Here is a 20,737-nt window from a genome sequence, read left to right on the forward strand (position 1 = left end):
TTACAAACAAAAAATTAAACAAAAAAAATGTACTAAAAGCTTACCTTTTTATATTTGCATAGTATGTATATATTATTAATGTTGTAAATACAAATTTTATATAGCTAGAAAGAGTGGTCCTAAAAAGGTAGGCATTTTTCGGATGTCTCAAGAAATACAAGAATGTGTGTGTGTGTGTGTGTGTGTGTGTGTGTGTGTGTGTGTGTGTGTGTGTGTGTGTGTGTGTGTGTGTGTGTGTGTGTGTGTGTGCGTGTGTGTGTGTGTTCTTCTTTTCTACCCTTCTTGAGACATCAACAAGGAAAAGTAGCTTCCATATGAGGACCGGTGAACAAGTGATGACATAAATCATGGTCCCAATACTGAAAACCATTGCATCTAATAGAGAATGTCTCATTTGCACCCCCTGGTGGTGAAATCTATCAAAATGAGGGTGGTCCCAAAAGGGATTTTTCAAATTAACTGTGTGTCGGTTTTAAAAGTGCTCCCCCTCTGGTCAACATACGAAATAACAAGTGTGTGTAAAAATGTTAAGTGCTCCCCCTCTGGTCAACATATGAAATAACCCCAACCCCCCCCCCCCCCCCGCACGGTGCGCCCCCTCCCTTCCCGTATCATGACTCTTTTTGGACGTCACCACATCAAAAAATCAACACAAGATGTCAAAACGGCCAAAACTGTCAGGTGCCCAGGGAAGAAAAAAGAGAAAAGAAGAGGAGGAGAAACGAGAAAAAGACAAGAGGTAGCAGGTAGGTAACGTTAGCCTACATGAAATTATTTGTCTGTTACAGAATGTGATAGTAACCTGGCTTTTTAGTATTAAGCTAATGTTACATGATTCGGCAATTGCTAATCAATAAATAGCTAGTTCTGTTTTAACGTCGGGTTAATATTGTGGAGGGGGCTAAATTGTTATGGAAAATAATAATGTAACGTTAGGTAATTACAGTACTCCCACCTTACATTCCTCAGGGACATTTGTATTAGATCTTTTAAGCAGGTGTTTTTTGTTTACATTGTTATTGCCTTCTGGTTAGCTAATGTTTGCCCTGCAGGTAATAGTCACTTTTCCACCCCTTTATATATTAGGTATAGTTGTAAGCCTAGTTGTTAAAGTGCACATCATTAATGTTAATTAAGCAATATGTATGTAAAATATATTGTATTTCATATATTAATTTTTTATTTTTGCATTCATTTATTTATTCATATTTTTTTTTATCTTGTTAACTATTCTGATTGTTAATTTGCTTTCTTTAAGTAAAAAAAAAGGTCAAAGACAAAGCTATTCGGTTTCTTGTGAGTATATACACTTCACTGCCGATGTGGGGGGGGCGCCACCTAAAATCTTGCCTAGGGCGCCAGATTGGTTAGGGCCGGGCCTGCTCATAGTAACAGTGGTACTATTGTATTTTTAATGTACAGGAACTTTTCTTATTTTTGTTTGTATAGTATTGTTCTTGTATTATATTGGGGTTGGGATATTATAACATCCAACCCCTTTTTAAGCCTTGCATGAATGTCTCTGCCAAAATGTAAAATAACATAAATAAAAAAAAATGTGTGTTGTTGTACTGTATCAGGTTTGAAATAAATACTTTAATTCAATTCAATTCACATATCGGCCCAGTTAGTCAATATATGTATAGTCCATTAAACCAGTGTTTTTCAACCACTGTGCCGTGAGATACAGATGATCTAATTTCACCTATTTGGGTTAAAAATATTTTTTTGCAAACCAGTAATTATAGTCTGCAAATGATGTGTTGTTGTTGACTGGTCAATGCTGTCTAGAGCTCAACAGAGTAACCGTGTAATACTCTTCCATATCAGTAGGTGGCAGCAAGTAGATGTCGGAAACGGCGGGAGGCAGGGTGCAGGTAAAAAGGTATCTAATGCTTAAACCAAAACTAAACAAAAGGTGAGTGCCCCTAAGAAAGGGCATTGAAGCTTAGAGAAGGCTATGCAGAAAAAAACTAAAACTGAACTGGCTACAAAGTAAACAAAAACAGAATGCTGGAGGACAGCAAAGACTTACTGTGGAGCAAAGACGGCGTCCACAATGTACAATCAATAATGTCCCCACAAAGAAGAATAAAAACAACTAAAATATTCTTGATTGCTAAAACAAAGTAGATGCGGGAAATATCGCTCAAAGGAAGACATGAAACTGCTAGAGGAAAATACCGAAAAAAGAGAAAAAGCCACCAAAATAGGAGCGCAAAACACTACACACAGAAAAACAGCAGAAAACTCCAAATAAGTCAGGGCATGATGTGACAGGTGGTGACAGTACACCTACTTTGAGACAAGAGCTATAGTGATGCATGCTTGGTTATGCTTTAAAGTCATATCCAACAATTGTGACAACGACTTTTTACTGTCAACTGAGTTTCGTTTTTTTAATGATTTCTGCTGGTGGTGTGCCTCCGCATTTTTTCAACGCAAAAAAATGTGCCTTGACTCAAAAAAGGTTGAAAAACACTGCATTAAACAACCACCTTGGGGCGAGTCAATCTTTTTTCTTAATTCCGAGTCAGACTGAATGCTTCGTTTCCATAACAAATAAGCTCGCCGTAGTTGATTTCACCGGCGGGGGAAAATACCTGCATAAGTCATCTCACGTCTTTGAGCTGCCGTGCAATTTATTCCCCCCGGCGCGATGAGCCCGAGAGTTCGGCGTTCGATGTCGTAAATCACCAGCAACACGTCGACGCGCTACCTGACAAATATGATAATCGTGGCTCCCTGAACGTATGGGCTTGTCTTCCGGGGGGGGGGGGGACATATAACTTCATGGATACGAGGACACTCAAGACTCGGCCCGTTTAGGAAAAGGCAGTGCTGCCGATGGCCGTTTCCATGGCAACCTGCCATTTCCATTGACTGACTTTGCGCTCACGTGGCGAAGACAAATGACACTGGCCAGGAGTTGGGGGGGGAGGTCTGTCGGGCTGTTAGCCCTCAGGTCAAATTCACGTTGCTTTATTTTCCCAGCACTCCTTACGGGGGCGAAAGGGTTTCTGCGGAAAACCTTAATTTTGGACTCTAATGTGCTCAACGTGCTTTCAATTATCAGGCTGTCTACGCTCCCGAGTCGCCCTGACACACTGTGGGGATTCGCTTTGGTTTATCTGCGTGTTTGCACATTGCTTTGTTTGGGAGGAACACGATGCGCGGATTGTGTGCAGCTCGTCAAGCATTGAGCGTTTCTTTTTACCGCCGACAATGTCTGATTTGCTTCTTTTTTTTTTTAGTACTCCCGGAAAGCAAACACACGCTGCAAAAAAACAAAGATATAAAACAGTAGGAGGCGTTGCTTGTTCAAGACGCTCAGAGCTCTATTAAAGGGGAACATTATCGCAATTTCAGAAGGGTTAAAACCATTAAAAATCAGTTCCCAGTGGCTTATTTTATTTTTAGAATTTTTTTTCAAAATTGTACCCGTCACGCAATATCCCTAAAAAATAAACCCCTGACTGGAAGGATAGACATAAAATCAACAATACTATTAAACCACGGACCTGTAACTACACCATACTTGCCAACCCTCCCGAATTTTCCGGGAGACTCCCGAAATTCAGCGCCTCTCCCGAAAACCTCCCGGGACAAATATTCTCCCGAAAATCTCCCGATTTTCAGCCGAAGCTGGAGGCCACGCCCCCTCCAGCTCCATGCGGACCTGAGTGAGGACAGCCTTTTTTCATGACGGGAGGACAACAGGGTGACAAGAACTAAATCATCCAGACTAGAGATAAATTGTATTATTATGTTTATTTTACCTAAAAATAAATATATTTATTAATTAAAAAAAAAAAAAAAGAAATACATTTTTACTATATATATATATATATATATATATATATATATATATATATATATATATATATATATATATATATATATATATATATATACATATATGTATGCAGAGGTGGGTAGAGTAGCCAGAAATTGTACTCAAGTAAGAGTACTGTTACTTTAGAGATTTATTACTCAAGTAAAAGTAATGAGTAGTCACCCAAATATTTACTTGAGTAAAAGTAAAAAGTATGTTGTGAAAAAACTACTCAAGTACTGAGTAACTGATGAGTAACATACACACACCTATCATATATATATATATATATATATATATATATATATATATATATATATATATATATATATATACATATATATATATACACATACATTGATATATACAGTATATCATTTATATTTATTTATTTTTCCGTTTTTGTTTACATGTTAAAGGTGTTTTAATGAATATACATGCATGTTTAACACATATAGATTCCTTTCTTTCATGAAGACAAGAATATAAGTTGGTGTATTACCTGATTCTGATGACTTGCATTGACTGTAATCAGACAGTAGTGCTGATAGCGTCCACGTTTTCAAATGCAGGAGAAAAAAAGTTCCTCCTTTCTGTCTAATACCACATGAAAGTGGTTGGTTTTTGGTATCTTATTTGTCCAGCTTCCACATTCGTTTTCACACATTTTACAAGAAATACATTGGCGGCAAACTCCGTAGCTTGCTAGCTTGTTTGCGCTGGCTTTCGGAGACTTTTATTTTGAAAGCGCAGGCACGATGGAGCGGCACTTTTATTGTGAAGACAGGAACTGTGCAGTCAGTCTTTAGGCTTGTGACGAGATGTACGTTTGAAATAAAAAAGTGTCTTTTTTCCTTCACACTTTTGATTGATTGATTGGAACTTGTATTAGTAGATTGCACAGTACAGTACATATTCCGTACAATTGACCACTAAATGGTAACACCCCAATAAGTTTTTCAACTTGTTTAAGTCAGGTCATGTGACCGCCTGGCTCTGTTTGATTGGTCCAACGTCACCAGTGACTGCATCTGATTGGTGGAACGGAGTGAACGTCACCAGTGACTGTATTTGTTGAAACGCAGGCACTATGAAGGTCTGTCTGACAGACCAAAACAAACAAAGCGTGCATTAACAGATCGATTAAAATTAGTAGCGAGTAGCGAGCTGAATGTAAATAAAAGTAGCGGAGTAAAAGTAGCGTTTCTTCTCTATAAATATACTCAAGTAAAAGTAAAAGTAAGTTGCATTAAAACTACTCTTAGAAGTACAATTCATCCCAAAAGTTACTCAAGTAGATGTAACGGAGTAAATGTAGCGCGTTACTACCCACCTCTGTATATATGTATATGTATGAAATACTTGACTTGGTGAATTCTAGCTGTCAATATACTCCTCCCCTCTTAACCACGCCCCCAACCACGCCCCTCCCCAAGCCCCCACCCCCCACCTCCCGAAATCGGAGGTCTCAAGGTTGGCAAGTATGAACTACACGGTTAATGCTTTCTAGCCTGGCAAAGCTTAACAATGCTGTTGCTAACATTGAAGCTAACTCAGCTACGGACCTCGACAGAGCTATGCTAAAAACATTAGCTCTCTACCTACGCCAGCTCTCATCTGCTCATCAACACCGAAGCTCAACTGCGTTCCAGCGATCGACGGAGCGACGAAGGACTTCACCCGATCATTGATGCGGTCGGCGGCTAGCGTCGGATAGCGCGTCTGCTATCCAAGTCCAAGTCCTCCTGGTTGCGTTGCTGTAGCCAGACGCTAATACACCGATCGCATCTACAGGTTTGTTCTTTGCTGCCTCCATTGTTCATTAAACAAATTGCAAAAGATTCACCAACACAGATGTCCAGAATACTGTGGAATTTAGCGATGAAAAAAGACGATTAAAGCTGCCGACCGACCTATTGCAAAATGTCTGATTCAACTATTGACGTCACGTGCATACGTCATCATACATAGACGTTTTCAACCGGAAGTTTCCCGGGAAATTTAAAATTGCACTTTATAAGTTAACCCGGCCGTATTGGCATGTGTTGCAATGTTAAGATTTCATCATTGATATATAAACTATCAGACTGCGTGGTCGGTAGTAGTCCATCCCTTCCGGGTGCCCGTCTTGGTTGGGGCCTGTTGGGCCTAGTCCCTGCGTCTATTGTGGTAGCTTGGTGCTGCAAGGTATTCCGAGGTGCTGCGAGTCGGCCAGTTGCTGGGGTAGTGACCTTGTTTGTCAGCATGTCTGTGATCTTCTTTTAATTCTTTTTTTTTTTAATTAATTAATTAATTTATTTATTTATTTATTTATTTTTAAAATATATTTTATTAATATTATTTTTTAATTTTTCCCCTCCCTCAGGGGGGGGGCTCGGCGGGGCGGTTGCTGGTTGTTCCATCTCCATCGTTGGGGTCCCTGCGGGTGGGGTGGGTGGTTCCCGTGGCCCTGTGCCTGGGTGGTCCTGCGGCGGCCGGTTTGGGTGGGGTGGCCGGGGGCTGGCCTCGCCGCGCTCTCCGGGGGTGGGGGGTGGGCTCGTGGGGGCCCGGTTGCCGGTGGGGCGGGGGCGGTCTTCCCGTCCGGTTGCGGGGAGTCTCTGGGTCCTTCGGGCGGGGCGTCTCGCCTTTCTGCCCGTGTGGGGTGTGGTCTCTCGCTGGCTTGGGGTCTGGCTGTCCCCTGCTTTTCTCGTGCCCTGTCCTCCGCCGGGTGCGTCTGTCTGCGGCCTGCTGCTGGCCCTTGTGGGCGGTACGGTGGGTCGGGCTCTGGGGTTCCTGTCGCTGGCCGGCTTGGCTGCGTGGGGGCGGTGGTCCCTGGTTCCCTGGGCACCACGCCTCCTGTTTGTGGGTTGGGCTCTCGGGGGTGATGGGGCCGTGCTCTGGCTCCCACGCACTCTGGGAGTCGAATGTATTGTACATGCAAATTCACATATGCTCACATACGTACATAGGTACCTACGCTCCCACATACATACACAAATACAGTACATATTTACCTACCTAATGTTCGTACATCCACACGCACATTCAATATACAAACATACACATACACATACTGTACATATACATTCACTGTACAAACACATATACACATTCTGTACATATACATTCATTGTACAAACACATATACACATTCTGTACATATACAAGTACATATGCATACTTACACTCATGCACATAATCACGTTTCATCAAACATATATTAACGTTGTTGCCCTAGGGTAAACTGGGTGTAACACATGGCACACTGACAAAGCTTAACCTATTGTGACTATAACAATCTACAAGGTTAATGTAGGTTGCTTCTCTTTCTCCCCCTCCATTTTTCTGCATTCTTTCGTATCTCAAGTTATCATTACGTATATGTATTGTTGCATTTAAACAACTGTATTGTTGATAATAAAGGTAAATTATTGGTATTGTTCATTATCAATAGCGCTATTTCTATTGGTATTTGTATTGATCCATTTGTAGTGTAATAATGCTCATTGTCATTTCTGTATTATTTTTTATTTTTCGCTAACTGCTTATTTGCTATTACTTTTACCATCATATTTGTACATGTCATATTTGCTGATGTTGCTCTATTGTTGTTGTTGTTGTTGTTTGCTGTTGTTGTTTTTGTCTCTCTGTCTAATCCCCCTCTTGTCCCCACAATTTCCCCCTCTGTCTTCTTTTTTTTTCTCTTTCTATCCCCTCCTGCTCCGGCCCGGCTGCACTAAATGATAATATAAATACATTTAATAAAGTCAAATACAAATAAGGCAACAAGAGAAGTATCCTACACTTCTCTTTTGTAAAGTAAATCTGAACAGCCGACATGGGCATCTACATCAACTATATGATTTGCCTGAGAAGCTGGACAGGACATAAAAAAAAAAAAAAAAATAAAAATAAAAATAAAAAATAAAAAATAAAAAAGTAGTGGGTTTCAGTAGGCTTTTAAAGGGGAAAATTATCACAATTTCAGAAGGGTTAAAACCATTAGAAATCAGTTCCCAGTGGCTTATTTTATTTTTCGAAGTTTTTTTCAAAATTTTACCCATCACGCAATATCCCTAAAAAAAGCTTCAAAGTGCCTGATTTTAACCATCGTTATATACACCCGTCCATTTTCCTGTGACATCACATAGTGATGCCAACACAAACCATACTTGCCAACCTTGAGACCTCCGATTTCGGGAGGTGGGGGGCGGGGCGGGGGCGGGGCGTGGTTGGGGGCGTGGAGTATATTTACAGCTAGGATTCACCAAGTCAAGTATTTCATATATATATATATATATATATATATATATATATATATATATATGTAAAAGAAATACTAAGTCAAGTATTTCATATATATATATATATATATATATATATACATATATATATAAGAAATACTAAGTCAAGTATTTCATATATATATATATATATATATATATATATACATAGATAAAATAAATACTTCAATTTCAGTGTTCATTTATTATTTTATTTTAGTCACATATACACACACATAACACTCATCTACTCATTGTTGAGTAAAGGGTTGAATTGTCCATCCTTGTTCTAATTGTCACTATTTTTCTAACCATGTTGAACGCCCTCACTGATGATGCATTGCTTTGTGGCACGCAAAAAGTGCTTTCATCAAATTCACAGTAGATGGCAGTATTGTCCTGTTTAAGAGTGTCACAACATTGCTGTTTACGGCAGACAAACTGCTTTACGGTAGACGAAATGCTGTTGTTGTGTGTTGTAACCGCGCTGGGAGGACGTTAATGAAACTGCCTAACAATAAACCCACATAAGAAACCAAAAACTCGCCCTCCATCATTCTATAGTTATAACGTGATTGGGTAGGTACACTGCTTATATTGTGTGCCTGAATTTTGGCAGATTTTCAGGAGAAAATTTGTCCCGGGAGGTTTTCGGGAGAGGTGCTGAATTCCGGGAGTCTCCCGGAAAATCCGGGAGGGTTGGCAAGTATGACACAAACAAACATGGCGCATAGAACAGCAAGCTATAGCGACATTAGCTCGGATTCAGACTCGGATTTCAGCGGCTTAAGCGATTCAACAGATTACGCATGTATTGGAACGGATGGTTGTAGTGTGGAGGCAGGTAGCGAAAACGAAATTGAAGAAGAAACTGAAGCTATTGGTTTGAACCGTATGCAAGCGAAACCGACGAAAACGACACGACAGCCAGTGACACGGGAGAAAGCGAGGACGAATTCGGCGATCGCCTTCTAACCAACGATTGGTATGTGTTTGTTTGGCATTAAAGGAAACTAACAACTATGAACTAGGTTTACAGCATATGAAATACATTTGGCAACAACATGCACTTTGAGAGTGCAGACAGCCCAATTTTCATCAATTAATATATTCTGTAGACATACCCTCATGTCAGCAGGCCAGGGAAGCTAGGGTCGATATTCTTCTCTTGATTATCTTGGGACGGTGAGCCAAGACATCCAGGGGGTTTAGCTCGCTCGTCTGCGGGAACAAACTGCCGCCATTGCTTGCCGTGCTACCGAGGTCCTTTGTCCCTGAATTGCTCACACACTCCGGCAGATTCAATGGGGGTCTGGCGGCAGATTTCTTTGACTTTATCGTTGGAAATGCATCTGCTTTGAGTGTCGCAGGATATCCACACATTCTTGCCATCTCTGTCGTAGCATAGCTTTCGTCGGTAAAGTGTGCGGAACAAACGTCCGATTTCTTGCCACTTTCGCATCTTTGGGCCACTGGTGCAACTTGAATCCGTCCCTGTTCGTGTTGTTACACCCTCCGACAACACACCGACGAGGCATGATGTCTCCAAGGTACGGAAAACAGTCGAAAAAACGGAAAATAACAGAGCTGATTTGACTCACGCAATATCCCTAAAAAATAAACCCCTGACTGGAAGGATGGACATAAAATCAACAATACTATTAAACCATGAACCTGTAACTACACGGTTAATGCTTTCTAGCCTGGCGAAGCTTAACAATGCTGTTGCTAACATTGAAGCTAACTTAGCTACGGACCTCGACAGAGCTATGCTAAAAACATTAGCTCTCTACCTACGCCAGCTCTCATCTGCTCATCAACACCGAAGCTCACCTGCGTTCCAGCGATCGACGGAGCGACGAAGGACTTCACCCGATCATTGATGCGGTCGGCGGCTAGCGTCGGATAGCGCGTCTGCTATCCAAGTCCAAGTCCTCCTGGTTGTGTTGCTGTAGCCAGACGCTAATACACCGATCGCATCTACAGGTTTGTTCTTTGCAGTCTCCATTGTTCATTAAACAAATTGCAAAAGATTCACCAACACAGATGTCCAGAATACTGTGGAATTTAGCGATGAAAAAAGACGATTAAAGCTGCCGACCGACCTATTCCAAAATGTCTGATTCAACTATTGACGTCACGTGCAGACCCCAAATACAGATCAGCAGGTACCAGAAGCTAAGAAAAGATGCTATTGCATAGTATTGCGAAACAAAACGCCAGATAATACGTCTTACCTTATACACACACCATAATAATACTCGCATGTTGAAGCGGTGCGGCTTCATAGCTTACCAAAGTCGTACAAAAACATTTTGATGGATTTTTGAGCGTCGTGTGTAATGTTCTATATTTTCAATGGAACATTTAAAATGTTGGTGTTGTTTACTTGAGTCATATTGCAGTCTACACGTATATCTTATGTGTGACTGCCATCTGCTGGTCACACTTATCATTTCACCATGTACCAAATCAAATAGCTTCGAGGTCGGTAAGCAAAACCGGAATTATTCCGTACGTTAGGCGCACCGGTTATAAGGTGCAACAAAATGATTTTAAGTGAGCCTTACAGTCTGAAAAATACGGTAATTTCAATGAGCGACGTTGATTTGAGATAAGTGTTTTGAGTTATGAGCGCCAATCAAGCTTGTTACTACCGGAGTTTACTGCTTTTGTAACTTTACCTTACTCTTCTATTAAACTTCCCTGTGGAGACCGGTCCTTACATTTTTAGAAATAGCTACAAAGAACTGCTAAAAGCCCCCCCAAAAAGCAAAATGCACAAAGATTCTCAGCAAAATTGCTAATGTCTCGATTCCGAAGCATTATTTTCGACTTTATAGTCATATTTTTGGGCCTTTTACAAATAATACATATCATGAAGGGCATTCCTTCAGAACTAAAAGACCCACTTTAGAAGTTCTTTCAAAAAGTATGTGACTTTTCCACTGACTACAGGCCATTGCTTTTTGGACTAACTATCTGTGGAAAAAAGGCTAAACCGTCTATGAATCTAGATCAGTGGTTCTTAAAGGGGAACATTATCACAATTTCAGAAGGGTTAAAACCATTAAAAATCAGTTCCCAGTGGCTTATTTTATTTTTCGAAGTTTTTTTCAAAATTTTACCCATCACGCAATATCCCTAAAAAAAGCTTCAAAGTGCCTGATTTTAACCATCGTTATATACATCCGTCCATTTTCCTGTGACGTCACATATTGATGCCAACTCAAACAAACATGGCGCATAGAACAGCAAGCTATAGCGACATTAGCTCGGATTCAGACTCGGATTTCAGCGGCTTAAGCGATTCAACAGATTACGAATGTATTGAAACGGATGGTTGTAGTGTGGAGGCAGGTAGCGAAAATGAAATTGAAGAAGAAACTGAAGCTATTGAGCCATATCGGTTTGAACCGTATGCAAGCGAAACCGACGAAAACGACACGACAGCCAGCGACACGGGAGAAAGCGAGGACGAATTCGGCGATCGCCTTCTAACCAACAATTGGTATGTGTTTGTTTGGCATTAAAGGAAACTAACAACTATGAACTAGGTTTACAGCATATGAAATACTTTTGGCAACAACATGCACTTTGAGAGTGCAGACAGCCCAATTTTCATCAATTAATATATTCTGTAGACATACCCTCATCCGCGCTCTTTTCCTGAAAGCTGATCTGTCCAGTTTTGGAGTTGATGTCAGCAGGCCAGGGAAGCTAGGGTCGATAGGGGGTTTAGCTCGCTCGTCTGCGGGAACAAACTGCCGCCATTGCTTGCCGTGCTACCGAGGTCCTTTGTCCCTGAATTGCTCACACACTCCGGCAGATTCAATGGGGGTCTGGCGGCAGATTTCTTTGACTTTATCGTTGGAAATGCATCTGCTTTGAGTGTCGCAGGATATCCACACATTCTTGCCATCTCTGTCGTAGCATAGCTTTCGTCGGTAAAGTGTGCGGAACAAACGTCCGATTTCTTGCCACTTTGGCATCTTTGGGCCACTGGTGCAACTTGAATCCGTCCCTGTTCGTGTTGTTACACCCTCCGACAACACACCGACGAGGCATGATGTCTCCAAGGTACGGAAAACAGTCGAAAGAACGGAGAATAACAGAGCTGATTTGACTCGGTGTTTGAGAAAATGGCGGATTGCTTCGCTCCGAGAGCGAATACCAGAAAGGCGTTTAATTCGCCAAAATTCACCCATTTAGAGTTCGGAAATCGGTTAAAAAAATATATGGTCTTTTTTCTGCAACATCAAGGTATATATTGACACTTACATAGGTCTGGTGATAATGTTCCCCTTTAACGAGCGAATGGAACAAAATGCTTTTAAATGGGCGTGGGAGGGGCTACAAAACCAAACATATGCTCACCCCGCTCTCTGGGAACGTAGTCCAGGCCAGCTCTGTGGTCGCCCACCGACTGTCCATGAGGGTCTCTGCAAAGTCAGGATTGACATGTTAGTTTCGGAGAGTGAAGAGGAAAAATGCAATAACATATTTTACAGACTATCCTGTCATTTCCTCAAAAATCGCCACTGCGACTTATAACCCGGTGCGCCCATACTTGCCGACACTCCCGATTTTCCCGGGAGACTCCCGAATTTCAGTGCCCCTCCCGAAAATCTCCCGGGGCAACCATTCTCCCGAATTTCTCCCAATTAACAATTACATTGGGGGCAGGCCTTAAAGGCACTGCCTTTAGCGTCCTCTCTCACACACAATCCGGATTCCCATCATGCATTGCTTCAAAACTACGGCAAGTAGTAATGTCCAAACACATAACAGAGACCAAGCAGAAGAACGAAGACGAGACATGGCGACGACGAGTAAGAAGAAGAAGTACGCTTGCAAGTTCCGAAATGATTGGAAAAAAATAATTTCAGTTCATCCAGGACAGCTGGAAGGGGTATCAGACTTCTCCATTGAACACGGTGGCCGAACGGATATACTCATTCATGAACGGATTATTTATATACCTGTATATATATAAGAAATACTTGAAAATATATACAAACCCCGTTTCCATATGAGTTGGGAAATTGTGTTAGATGTAAATATAAACGGAATACAATGATTTGCAAATCATTTTCAACCCATATTCAGTTGAATATGCTACAAAGACAACATATTTGATGTTCAAACTGATAAACATCATTAACTTTAGAATTTGATGCCAGCAACACGTGACAAAGAAGTTGGTAAAGGTGGCAATAAATACTGATAAAGTTGAGGAATGCTCATCAAACACTTATTTGGAACATCCCAGAGGTGAACAGGCAAATTGGGAACAGGTGGGTGCCATGATTGGGTATAAAAGTAGATTCCATGAAATGCTCAGTCATTCACAAACAAGGACGGGGCGAGGGTCACCACTTTGTCAACAAATGCGTGAGCAAATTGTTGAACAGTTTAAGAAAAACCTTTCTCAACCAGCTATTGCAAGGAATTTAGGGATTTCACCATCTTCGGTCCGTAATATCATCAAAGGGTTCAGAGAATCTGGAGAAATCACTGCACGTAAGCAGCTAAGCCCCGTGACCTTCGATCCCTCAGGCTGTACTGCATCAACAAGATACATCAGTGTGTAAAGAATATCACCACATGAGCTCAGGAACACTTCAGAAACCCACTGTCAGTAACTACAGTTGGTCGCTACATCTGTAAGTGCAAGTTAAAACTCTCCTATGCAAGGCGAAAACCGTTTATCAACAACACCCAGAAACGCCGTCGGCTTCGCTGGGCCTGAGCTCATCTAAGATGGACTGATACAAAGTGGAAAAGTGTTCTGTGGTCTGACGAGTCCACATTTCAAATTGTTTTTGGAAACTGTGGACGTCGTGTCCTCCGGACCAAAGAGGAAAAGAACCATCCGGATTGTTATAGGCGCAAAGTTGAAAAGCCAGCATCTGTGATGGTATGGGGGTGTATTAGTGCCTAAGACATGGGTAACTTACACATCTGTGAAGGCACCATTAATGCTGAAAGGTACATACAGGTTTTGGAGCAACATATGTTGCCATCCAAGCAACGTTACCATGGACGCCCCTGCTTATTTCAGCAAGACAATGCCAAGCCACGTGTTACATCAACGTGGCTTCATAGTAAAAGAGTGCGGGTACTAGACTGGCCTGCCTGTAGTCCAGACCTGTCTCCCATTGAAAATGTGTGGTGCATTATGAAGCCTAAAATACCACAAGGGAGACCCCCGGACTGTTGAACAACTTAAGCTGTACATCAAGCAAGAATGGGAAAGAATTCCACCTGAGAAGCTTAAAAAATGTGTCTCCTCAGTTCCCAAACCTTTACTGAGTGTTGTTAAAAGGAAAGGCCATGTAACACAGTGGTGAACATGCCCTTTCCCAACTACTTTGGCACGTGTTGCAGTCATGAAATTCTCAGTTAATTATTATTTGCAAAAAAAAAAAAAAGTTTATGAGTTTGAACATCAAATATGTTGTCTTTGTAGCATATTCAACTGAATATGGGTTGAAAATGATTTGCAAATCATTGTATTCCGTTTATATTTACATCTAACACAATTTCCCAACTCATATGGAAACAGGGTTTGTACACCCCCCCCTCCCCCCCCGCTAGATAGATTGTCAGCTCATTACAGCTACCATAGTCAGACGTACTGTGCTTCAACATACGAGTATTATTATGGTGTGGGTAGAAGGGCCCCAAAATGGCACCTGTTAGTAAACCTATTATCTAGCGTTTTGTTTCGCAATATTATGCACAACCAACTTTTATTAATTATTGGTTCCTGTTGACGTGTATTTGGGATCTGCATGAGTCCAAAAATGTGCGCGTGTTTGCTATTGTCAATAAGCTTCTTTTTCTTTTTCTTATTCTTACCCTCCGCTGTTGCCATTTCTAATACAAAGTAGCGCACAGTTGTAACTAGAGATGTCCGATAATGGCTTTTTTGCCGATACCCGATATTGTCCGACTCTTAATTACCGATACCGATATATACAGTCGTGGAATTAACACATTATTATGCCTAATTTTGTTGTGATGCCCCGCTGGATGCATTAAACAATGTAACAAGGTTTTCCAAAGTAAATCAACTCAAGTTATGGAATAAAAAAATGCCAAAATTGTTATGATCCGCTGCCCGGATCATATTTTTGTTTATGTTTTCGAGGCACTTGTGTTTTTTGTTAGTTTTGGACTCCTTGAGTGCCTGTTTGTACACCTGAGTTTGTTGCCATGGCTGCTTATTGTTTTCACCTGCCGCGTGTGTTCCCGACACGCACCTGTTGGTCATCACTGACATTATTATTTAAGCCTGCCTTCCCTGTCATTCTGTCTTGCTTCCTAGTTTGTTCTCGTACAACAGTTGACGACTTTTGTTTCCTACTCTTGTCACTTGCTAGCTCCCGCGCTAGCCCATTTAGTGTGTTGCCTTAAGTGCTATGAGCACGTTTTTGTTTGTTCCCTTTTTTTTTTTTTTTTTTTTATTCTTAATAAATCATTTTTTCTACCTGCATGCTGTGTCTGACGCCCGTCTGCATTCCTGGGAGAACGAGCCCCGCATCACCATGCGACCCGGTCGTCACAAACACGCCACTGCCATATTTATTATTGAAGTCACAAAGTGCTTTTTTTTTTTTTTAACATGCCTCAAAACAGCAGCTTGGAATTTGGGACATGCTCTCCCTGAGAGAGCATGAGGAGGTTGAGGTGGGCGGGGGTGGGGGGTAGCGGGGGGTGTATATTGTAGCGTCCCGGAAGAGTTAGTGCTGCAAGGGCTTCTGGGTATTTGTTCTGTTGTGTTTATGTTGTGTTACGGTGTGGATGTTCTTCCGAAATGTGTTTGTCATTCTTGTTTGGTGTGGGTTCACAGCGTGGCGCATATTTGTAACAGTCCATCCATCCATCCATCCATCTTCTTCCGCTTATCCGAGGTCGGGTCGCGGGGGCAGCAGCCTAAGCAGGGAAGCCCAGACTTCCCTCTCCCCAGCCACTTCGTCCAGCTCTTCCTGTGGGACCCCGAGGCGTTCCCAGGCCAGCCGGGAGACATAGTCTTCCCAACGTGTCCTGGGTCTTCCCCGCGGCCTCCTACCGGTCGGACGTGCCCTAAACACCTCCCTAGGGAGGCGTTCGGGTGGCATCCTGACCAGATGCCCGAACCACCTCATCTGGCTCCTCTCGATGTGGAGGAGCAGCAGCTTTACTTTGAGCTCCTCCCGGATGGCAGAGCTTCTCACCCTATCTCTAAGGGAGAGCCCCGCCACCCGGCGGAGGAAACTCATTTCAGCCGCTTGTACCCGTGATCTTGTCCTTTCGGTCATAACCCAAAGCTCATGACCTTAGGTGAGGATGGGAACGTAGATCGACCGGTAAATCGAGAGCTTTGCCTTCCGGCTCAGCTCCTTCTTCACCACAACGGATCGATACAGCGTCCGCATTACTGAAGACGCCGCACCGATCCGCCTGTCGATCTCACGATCCACTCTTCCCTCACTCGTGAACAAGACTCCGAGGTACTTGAACTCCTCCACTTGGGGCAAGATCTCCTCCCCAACCCAGAGATGGCACTCCACCCTTTTCCGGGCGAGAACCATGGACTCGGACTTGGAGGTGCTGATTCTCATCCCAGTCGCTTCACACTCAGCTGCGAACCGATCCAGTGAGAGCTGAAGATCCTGGCCAGATGAAGCCATCAGGACCACATCATCTGCAAAAAGCAGAGACCTAATCCTGCAGCCACCAAACCAGATCCCCTCAACGCCTTGACTGCGCCTAGAATTCTGTCCATAAAAGTTATGAACAGAATCGGTGACAAAGGGCAGCCTTGGCGGAGTCCAACCCTCACTGGAAACGTGTCCGACTTACTACCGGCAATGCGGACCAAGCTCTGGCACTGATCATACAGGGAGCGGACTGCCACAATCAGACAGTCCGATACCCCATACTCCCTGAGCACTCCCCACAGGACTTCCCGAGGGACACGGTCGAATGCCTTCTCCAAGTCCACAAAGCACATGTAGACTGGTTGGGCAAACTCCCATGCACCCTCAAGGACCCTGCCGAGAGTATAGAGCCGGTCCACAGTTCCACGACCAGGACGAAAACCACACTGTTCCTCCTGAATTCGAGGTTCGACTATCCGGCGTAGCCTCCTCTCCAGTACACCTGAGTAGACCTTACCGGGAAGGCTGAGGAGTGTGATCCAACGATAGTTAGAACACACCCTCCGGGTTCCCCTTCTTAAAGAGAGGAACCACCACCTTGGTCTGTCAATCCAGAGGTACCGCCCCCGATGTCCATGCGATGCTGCAGATATTTGTAACAGTGTTAAAGTTGTTTATACGGCCACCCTCAGTGTGGCCTGTATGGCGTTAAGACACCTTTTTTTTACCTGCACGCTACCTCCCGCTGTTTCCGACATCTACAAAGCAGTTAGCTACTGGCTGCCACCTACTGATATGGAAGATAAACACAACAGAACAAATACCCAGAAACCCCTTAATCTCCCACGGCACACAGTGGTTGAAAAACACTGGCTTAAAGGTTTGCAACACGAAAACGATACCGAATGCTAAAATATGGTATCAAGTTACACAATGCAGTATGTGTAAAGAAGAGGAAGATAAGAGCTGTCATAGGAACAGACACAGTGTAAAACCACAAAAAAAAATGACAACAAACTTGAAGCGGCATCTGCAGAAGAGTCATCCTGACAAGTGAAGTGAAGAGAAATGAGAATTTACAAGCTAATCTGTTATTATTTTTGATATGTGCTGTTTACTGCTGTTTATATTGCTGAGAAAGAGCAGTCGCATGGATGCCTGGTGCGCTACGCAGAGGTGATTCATTACTTCATAAATAAGACGTTTAAGCCGTCAAAATGAACACTCCAGCAAACTCGTTGAGGCCAGAGTCGTGCATAAAGAGAGTACGGCCTAAAGTCAGTGTTCAAAAACATACAAAAATGAGTGGTATTTTATTTGAACTAAGGCTGCAGCTAATGATTATTTTTCTATCGATTAATCTATAGATTATTTTTTTCGATTAATCGGTTAATCTATAGATTTTTTTTTTCGATTAATCTATAGATTATTTTTCCTTTTACCGATTTTTTTATTTTATTTAAAATGAAGAGGAAAAAATAAATGTAGGCCAGTTTTTTCAAAAGGCATGGCTTTTATTTACAAAAAAAAAAGTATGGCCACTAGTCAGTCAACATTGACAACAACATGACAAAATATTCTGTAACAATGTAAACATTTAAAACTTTTAACATTTAACAAAATTAAAAGTAGCTTATTTGCTTTTTAATGTGCACATATAAAAGTAAACATCCAGTGCAAATCTTAATATTCTGGAATAGTATAAGCATTTCAAAAGTAAAAGTATTGCTTATTTTGCTTTAAAATGTGCAAAAATAAAGATAAACATCCAATACAAAAAAGTGCAAAACGGAAATATTCTGTAACAAGTGTAAACATTTCAACAAAAGTAAAAGTATTGCTTATTTGCTAAAATGTGCAAAAAATAAAGCTAAACATTTAATACAAAAAAGTGTACAGTGTAAACATTTCAACAAAAGTAAAAGTATTGCTTATTTTGCTTAATAACACAACAATGATAGTATGATTAAAGTGAAAGTTAATTGTTGGTTTGTACATAGTATATGTAACTGTTAATGTTGTAAAAGGTATTTGCACAACTAATTAACGTTAGCGTTTGTGACACGTCTTGTGCCGTGGGGTTCTTTCAGGACCGACAGACTGAACGCCAGACGGCTTTGCCAGGTTTACAATCTTTTAATTTTACACAAAGTCTTTTCTCTTCCAACTGCGCGGATCGCGCACCTGGGCACGATTGCGGCGTCGCTCCCGGCGAGCCCCGCCTCGCCGCTCGCTCGCCGCCGCCGCCTCTCCACAGCGTTAAAGGGGAGCGCGTCTTTGTAAACACTGAACAGGCACGCCAAACGCGCCTCTCAGAGCGAAACGGTGCTTTAGTTTATGAATTTACAACGCAGATACAAATGACACATTCATGTTTTTGTGTAATAATGACAACGTATACGCACGCGGACGATTGACTTGTTGATGGTGATGGCAAGAACGCTGTCGGGGGTTTTCTTTTCAAATGTTCGTTCATAGCCGTTGTGCTGCTATGATAGGCCATTTCCGCTCGACACAGTGTGCATACAACAACATTATTAGGCCGTTTATTGAAATACTCCCACACTTTTGACGACTTTTGGCATGCTTTTTCCCCCTCGCTCGCATCGTCTGCTTTGCGCTCCGCCATGACAGTAAAGTAGTGTGACGTAAATATGCGACGCGCCGACGCACAAAAACGGCGTCGACGTATTTACGTAACCGATGACGTCGACTACGTGGACGCGTCGTTTCAGCCTTAATTTGAACTAAGCAAAATTATCTGCCAATAGAACAAGAAAATTTGGCTTGTCAAGACTTTCCAAAACAAGTCAAATTAGCTAACCTCAATGAACCCAAAAATACCTTCAAATAAGTATATTCTCACTAATAAAAGTGCACTAGAAAAAAAAAAGACCTTTTTGCCCAATATGTTGAAAAATATTCTTAAATGAAGTAAATGCTAGTGCCATTATCTTGACATAATGATATGCGCTCGGCGTTACATTTCTTGAAACCAGCAAACGTATACTAAAAATTGATTTATTGTTCTTAATGGGAATTCAACAAGGCAACCGCTTGTTACTCTCGGGGTCTCCTAGCCGCTCAGGCAAATCATATGGTCTAAAAATGCATTTTTCCATGGATAACATGACATCATCGCGCCAAGTGCGTGCTCTTTCAGTCAATTAGTGCGCATATAATATACAGCCCGGCCCCCCGGCCAAAATTGTAATTTTGAAGAATTTATCTGAATGTGCATGAACTACAAACCCCGTTTCCATATGAGTTGGGAAATTGTGTTCGATGTAAATATAAACGGAATACAATGATTTGCAAATCATTTTCAACGCATATTCAGTTGAATATGCTACAAAGACAACATATTTGATGTTCAAATTGTATTTTTTTTGCAAATAATCATTAACTTTAGAATTTGATGCCAGCAACACGTGACAAAGAAGTTGGGAAAGGTGGCAATAAATACTGATAAAGTTGAGGAATGCTCATCAAACACTTATTTGGAACATCCCACAGGTGTGCAGGCAAATTGGGAACAGGTGGGTGCCATGATTGGGTATAAAAGTAGGTTCCATGAAATGCTCAGTCATTCACAAACAAGGATGGGGCGAGGGTCACCACTTTGTCAACAAATGCGTGAGCAAATTGTTGAACAGTTTAAGGAAAACCTTTCTCAACCAGCTATTGCAAGGAATTTAGGGATTTCACCATCTACGGTCCGTAATATCATCAAAGGGTTCAGAGAATCTGGAGAAATCACTGCACGTAAGCAGCTAAGCCCGTGACCTTCCATCCCTCAGGCTGTACTGCATCAACAAGCGACATCAGTGTGTAAAGGACATCACCACATGGGCTCAGGAACACTTCAGAAACCCACTGTCAGTAATTACAGTTGGTCGCTACATCTGTAAGTGCAAGTTAAAACTCTCCTATGCAAAGCGAAAACCGTTTATCAACAACACCCAGAAACGCTGTCGGCTTCGCTGGGCCTG

General features: G+C 42.1%; 1 protein-coding gene across 2 annotated transcripts in view; it reads right to left on the reverse strand.

Annotated features, from left to right (window-relative positions):
- The window catches only part of ephb3a (eph receptor B3a), a 253,578-nt gene that overhangs the window by 149,337 nt on the left and 83,504 nt on the right, over positions 1 to 20,737 (reverse strand). For both annotated transcript variants that reach the window (XM_061928803.2, XM_061928804.1), the window contains exon 2: positions 12,475 to 12,539. In XM_061928803.2, coding sequence (XP_061784787.1) covers positions 12,475 to 12,539 — 65 coding nt within the window. The remainder of the gene's footprint in view (positions 1 to 12,474; positions 12,540 to 20,737) is intronic.

Source organism: Nerophis lumbriciformis, linkage group LG33 (genome assembly GCF_033978685.3).
Source record: "Nerophis lumbriciformis linkage group LG33, RoL_Nlum_v2.1, whole genome shotgun sequence".
Classification (NCBI taxonomy): Eukaryota; Metazoa; Chordata; class Actinopteri; order Syngnathiformes; family Syngnathidae; genus Nerophis; species Nerophis lumbriciformis.